General features: G+C 47.3%; 1 protein-coding gene across 1 annotated transcript in view; it reads right to left on the reverse strand.

The window, feature by feature from the left end:
- Positions 1 to 1,897, reverse strand: part of riok2 (RIO kinase 2 (yeast)) — a 7,623-nt gene extending 5,726 nt beyond the window's left edge. Inside the window, exons 1-3 of the mRNA XM_023979006.2 lie at positions 1,722 to 1,897; positions 1,403 to 1,541; positions 1,110 to 1,226 (exon numbers count right to left, since the gene is read on the reverse strand). Of these exons, the coding sequence (XP_023834774.1) occupies positions 1,110 to 1,226; positions 1,403 to 1,541; positions 1,722 to 1,787 (322 nt within the window). The 5' untranslated portion in view covers positions 1,788 to 1,897. The remainder of the gene's footprint in view (positions 1 to 1,109; positions 1,227 to 1,402; positions 1,542 to 1,721) is intronic.
- Between the last annotated feature and the right edge of the window lie 4,662 nt (positions 1,898 to 6,559).

Raw genomic sequence — 6,559 nt, forward strand, 5'->3', positions numbered from 1 at the left:
ATCACCCCCCTCTTCATCGAGCTCACGCCCCGCTCTTCATAAGACTCACCCTCTCATAGAGTCACCGCCCTCTTCATAGAGCTCACACCATCTCTTCATTAGACGCTCACCCCCTCTTCATAGAGCTTCACCGCACTCTCTTCATAGAGCCTCACCCAGCACCTCTTCATAGAGCTGCACCCATCTCTTCATAGAGCTCGACTGCCACCTCTTCAGAGCTCACTCTCCGTGAGCTTCATGCTCTTTCGGTAAGTTCTGAGTGCTACCGGATGGACCCCGGGGGGAGGAGTATATCTCGCCGCCACAACCCTTCATTCCTCCTGAAGGTTCTGTCAGACCGGCATGTGAACATCCCTTTATTCTGTCTACTTACGACCCCCCCGGCAGTGGCGGGAAAGTCTGTGCCCTGTGCGGGCACTGGCTGCATTTGTGGAGCGGACACGGTCTCTGAGAACAACAGACCAGCTCTTTGTCTGCTATGGTGAGTGTCCTGGGGGCTGGGCTATCAAAGCAGAGGCTCTCTCACTGGATCGTGAACACGATAAAGACAGCATACCGTCTGGCTGGCAGGCCAGTGCTGGGATCTGTGGTGGCACATTCAATACGAGGTGTTGGTGCGTCCTGGGCTCTACTGAGAGGAGTGCCCCTCGCTGATATCTGTGCTGCGGCCAGCTGGGCTTCCTCTTGCACCGTTGTTAGGTACTATCGGGTAAATGTGGCATCTCCCAATGCAGTTGGTTCAGCGTCCTTGGCGTCGCCTCCCCTTCTGGTGACTGTGCCCGGGACCCCCCTTCCACATTGACGGCCCCTGCGTCTCGGTCCCGCACTGGGAGACTTCACCGCTGGCTGGCCAGGTCCCTCTAGCACCGACTAAATCTGGTACGCGTATACCAATATTTTGTGAGTGATCCAATATAGTGAAACATAACGAAGGATACGTATGTAACCACAGATCCATATAGCTCACATAACCGTGGTTACATATGTAACCTTCGTTGTGTGTTTGTGTGTGAGGTATATTACCTGTGTGTGTGTGTGTGTGTTAGAGAGACAGAGTGGATGGTTAGTACTTACCCAAGTGTGTGTGTGTGTTTTTGGTCAGTTCTTACCTGACTCTTTCCCAACTCCCATCTGGTTCCCAACAGAGAGGAGTATTTCTCTAGAGCAGAACGTCTTCAAAGCCAGGTAGTCATAGCCCCCATAGTTCAGACGGTAGCCATGTACCACTGGAAACACACACACACACACACACACACACACAATTCATGTGGGGCCTGTAGATTCCTCCATAATGCATATACTGTGGTGACAGACTCAGGTTGAGGAATGGAAATATGTGGCAAACTGATTTCGGGGTGAACTACCCCTACCTGTTTAAACGAAGCATTATAAGTGTTCTTACTCTTAGTACGCTCGTAGGCCACTATTTTGTGCTTGACGAGCTCTCTAAGGATCTTGTTGCAGCCTCCGTGACGCAGGCTGGCGATGGAGGATATGAGGCTGACTGGAACTACCTCATGGTTTTTCATCCCCATCTCAACCTGCAGGTAGCAACAGTCAGTTACAAACCAATATGACCAACAACACTTTAAGTAACGATTGATGGCCAGAGAACTGCTTGAGTGGGGCACGATGTACCATATACAGTACACACTATTACTGGCCACCACGGCCCGAGGGCGTTATTAAAATATAAAAACGCTAACAGGACATCTACTTACCGCTGTGAGGACACGGAAGTCATCTCTGGACAGATACCTCAAAACTACAACATTTAATTTGCCCATATTACCACTGTAATTTGTTCTAACCCCTTGAATATTGTGTTAATTTGCTGAGATACTACGCATTCTGTTGTAAACGCATGTGCAACCCGGAAGTAAAGTATAGAAGACGTTACGTTCGTCTAATAATACGTCACGTCCTACTAGTGGTTAAAGTTTTTATTTTATATATTGTACACAAACGACATAAAAACAAAGCAAAAACAAAGAACAGCTTTCAATATAATATCATATTCATATATTGCGATTCATGTTCGAATAAATGCAGTTACTCACCTGTAAATAAGTTGTGAGAATGTGTTGTATTGTTTCTATATCTCAGACAGGACAATCTGTTGGCGCTATAGACGTCATCCTGAATGGGTCTAAAATCGACTGTCGTCTATGTTCAGATATTTTATTTGCATATCTATTCATTGATATCTGTAGTACATTAGGAGACACGCACGTTTGCAACACGGTTGTTGATTGTTGACAGAGACAGCCGTCAAGAGAGTCTATAGAGACTGCCAAGAGAGAAGCTTGCTAACAACCTGCCCAGGTTGATTTACAATACAGTTACCGCCGGTATTTATAAATGTACAGTAGAGTACCCTATGAAGTCTATCAGGCATTCAACAAAGGTAAACAGGATTAGTAGAATAGCCATGTGGTTCTCAATCTCAGTACTGTTAGTATCACATAATTAAATGAAGAATCTCTATAACCACAGGATTTTACAGAATAATGCATGTATTTACTATAACGGTCGCTAGTAAACCAGGCCTGTTGGCGTTCATTCTCAAAGTTTGTCTACAACCCAAACTTCCTAGAATTTTTAACAGGTAAACACTGTGTCTTTATGCCACAGTATTCGTTGCTATCTACCGRCATCTAGTGCTCAAAGTTAGTAAGTGTCGCTAATCATCACGGCCACAAATCAAGTCTGTCTGTGGCACAAAGCACCACTGTTGGCTTTTTCAGTCTCTGCATAAATATGCATAAATATCAATATATCTGGTCCTGGAAACCCAGGGTGTGCACTGCAGGCTTTGAATCTCACAGCAGTCTAGCTAGCACAGGCTATATCAGTGAAGTTAGGGCAGTGGTGCTCAGTACACTTTTGATCGGCCCTAACATCGGACTTAAACGTCGTTTTTCTATTTATTATGATCTCTCCATGGTGAATACATACAGTGAAACACTCCATGTTGAATTCAGAACACTGGGCTGTGAAAGAGTTTTCACTGGGCATTTACACACATTCCATTCTAAAATCACTTATTTGTGTGTGTGTGTGTCGTGGTGGGTGAAGTGTGCTGCTGGTGTGTGTGTTGTGTGGTGCCTGTGCTGGTGTGTGTGTGGACTGTGTGTGTGTGTGTGTGTGTGGTGCCTTGTGTGCCTGTGTGGTGTTGGTGTGGTCTGGGTGTGTGTGGTGTGTTGTGAGCGGTGCTCTGAAATTCTAGCAGTTATTTTTACAAGGTTCGCGTGTTGTCTGTGGCCTATGGGCCCTCGCCCCGTTGTAATGTCTGAGCATCCTCATTGGCGCGTTAGGAACTTGCTTAATCTAACACTAGTGTGTATTGTGTATGTTCGCTGGAGAGAAGAGAGGAGAGAGAGACGAGAGAGAGAGCAGAGGAGAGTGAGACGAGCAAGTGTCGAGATGAGGTAGATACCTCTAAACAGAGCTTGGTGCTGTGTGTTTACCTAGCCTTTATCACGGCCCTGCATCAGACACATTCTGGTTCTCCAGTGTCTATCAACATCACCACAGCACCATGCACACACACACAGCAGCACTTACCACACGCTTACACAGCTACAGCTCGACACACACCACACCCACAACACACACACACAGCACACACAGACACACACAACACATGACGTACACACCACACATAGCACTCAGTCCCAGGCCCTGTGTTGACACTTAGTGAGATCTCGCTGCTGGTTTATTTACCAATGCTGTGGTTTCAGCATCAAAGTGGCTGTCCAAAAGAACCTGAGGCATGCACCTGACCTGGTGGGGGCGCTGTGGTGGTGTGTGGGTGTGTGTGGTGTGGCGTGCCTGGTTGTGTTCTGTGTGTGTGGTGTGTGTGAGATGGAGGTTTATGTTGTGTTAAATCCGCCGTTGAGAACCTTAATCTTAGCCAGTTCCGAGTCTAGGCCATGCCTTAGGGTCAGCCTTACATACTTAGCTGGTTGGCCCTTCTGTTTGATGTAACATCTACTGATGTGGTGTCTGACCTAAGTGTGTGTGTGGTTGGCTTCCCTGTGAGAGTTGGTGCGCACGCTCTCTACTTTTGCAGTCATACCTTCGTCTGTGTTTTGAGTGCTGCGAGGCACATGTCTCTGCCTTAGAGTGGTTCGCTCGGACGGTGTGTCTGGCTGTAGTGATGTTACCTTGGTTGACGGGTTCAGTCACTTGTGTGTCCAGTGTGTCGTTGTGTCGGATGTGTCGTTGTGTGTGTTGTCGTGTGTCGTGTGTGTCCGTGTGGTGTTGTGCGTGTTGTCGTGTGTGTGTGTGTGTGTGTGTGCGTTTGTGTGTGATAAGTAGCTTATAGAGCTTAAAAAACGGAATGGACTGATATTCTCCTCCAGCTGCAGTACCTTATTTGTATCCTAGATGGCGCTGCGACACACTGTACAACACTACCAGGGGACTTGAGTCTTTGTTTTGGCTCATTGTCATCTCTCAGATGCTATTTAGCATTTAGACAATGTGGGCTGGTTTTCATCAATCTGGTGTTCAGAGAGGGGAGCCATAGACATGAAGGGCTGCTTGATTAGAGGGATAGCTCTAATTCATCTAACAGAGAGACATCCTGGAGCATCAGGAGGCCAACATTATAGAATAGGCTACTCATAGAAATATATAGTTGATAAAAAACAAGGTCCCTTCAGCACTATAAACTACATATCTGTCTGTAACATTCTGAACGCTTCACCATATGAAACACCCCTCGGTAGATTCTCATTTAGGAACCATGTCCGAGGCTATTTGTCTAAACAAGGAATTATTAGGAAGTCCCTCCCTCCTTCCTTCCCTCTGGACCCGGGCCAAGGCAGGCACATGACAGCACTCTGAGAGTTGAACTTCTAGATCTCATATTCTGATTTTGATTGSATAATCCTGTCATACTGTAATTTAATTCAACATGTTCAGGAGGAATCTCCACCATCTTGATGTTCACTACAAATCTCCCCAAATCTATATTTTATGTGGTTGATTATGCATGTGTGGTTGGTTGGTGTGGTGTGAGTAGATAATCAGGTTTGTGTGTGTTTTGGTCCTCAGGGTCTTATGGTCTGATAAAGCTAAAACTGAATGACAGATCGCTGGTCCTGTTATTAGTATTAGCCTATACACTGACTATACCAAACATTAGGAKCACCTTCCTAATATTGAATCGGTGGCCATATTGCTTCTATCCTCCAAACAAATATTGATTTGTAGACAGAAATGGCTGGTAAAAGTAATGGATTGCCTAGAGAGTACTTTTCCAAGTGCTCAAGGTGCTTTACCTTGTGAAGAGAGTACTTGTGTCATTCACACTCGCACGAAGGTCTCAGAAGGTGGTGTCATCTGGTCTGTCTTCAGCAGTGTCTCTCCTGGCTGTGGACCATGCAGTATCTGCTGTTGTGTATTGATGTGTGTACGCTGTGTGTGTGTGTGTGTTGATGTTGTGTGTTGTGTGGTTGTGGTGTGGTGTGTTGTGTGTGTGTGTGTGTGTGTTGTGTGTGTGTGTGTGCTGTGTGTGTGTGTGTCGTGTGTGTGTGCCGTGTCTGTGTGTGTTAGGGGGGCTGGTTAACTTGTGCTATTCCTCTCCTTTTAATCCCCTGTCTCCTCTCATCATATTCCCTTATTCGAACCCCGTTCGTGGATTTGCTAACAAGTGACATCCCAAGCTAAGGGATCATACCGCGTCTACACCCTGGCATACTCGAACACTGTGTCGACGCCACGCTGGTACTGCAGGAAGAGAGCAGGTGTATCTTTCACATGTTTTTGTCAGCACCTCTGTGCCTACCTTCAGTGTCAAGGACCTACGTTGCCATAGTTCAGAGTCTCCTGGTGGTGCTTGTTCTGACCCAATCCTCCTCCGCTCAGCTATCTCTCTTCAGATGCAACCTTCTTTTGAACTCCTAGACCAGTCAAGGCTCTCCAGACGGGTGCACTCCAATCTGCAGACTGGCCTTGCTTCTTTCGTCGTCCAGGGGGGCCCCTCTATCCCGTGAACTTCCGCCAATTTCATGCCCTACTCTGCCTCTCGCTCTGTAGGTCTCATCCCATGCGCTAAATTCACTTGTCTGCCCTATCAACACCTCATCGACACCGATTCGCAAGAGTCTCTCCTTCGCCAGACCCTCCTCCCGGTCCTGTGGGCCGCTTATTCATTGGCTCTGCACACTCATGAGATTGCACCCTACCTGGCAGGTCCACTGCCTACCAGGGATGTGAGAGGAACTCTGTCTGCAGCCCGCCCGTAACCGTCACTAACCAATGGTGTTCCCTCAGCCGGCTTCGGTCTCTAGACCCGCTCTCTTCTTCTTCTCTCTATACCCATCCAAGTCACGGTGCGGCTCTGTTGCACACATCCTCAGCATGGGTCTCTACTATTCAATACGTAATAGCATGGGAATGAATACCTCACCTACTTTTTCTCCTTCCCTCCCTGCTGACACCCAGGTGGCGCAATCAGCATCCACGCTCGTCTTGTTGTGCCTGTCAAGAACTATTTCTGCTTGATGTCTGGTCACCATCCCATCCTCTCAAGCTCGAGCAAGCCCGG

Source organism: Salvelinus sp. IW2-2015, linkage group LG33 (genome assembly GCF_002910315.2).
Source record: "Salvelinus sp. IW2-2015 linkage group LG33, ASM291031v2, whole genome shotgun sequence".
Lineage (NCBI taxonomy): Eukaryota > Metazoa > Chordata > Actinopteri > Salmoniformes > Salmonidae > Salvelinus > Salvelinus sp. IW2-2015.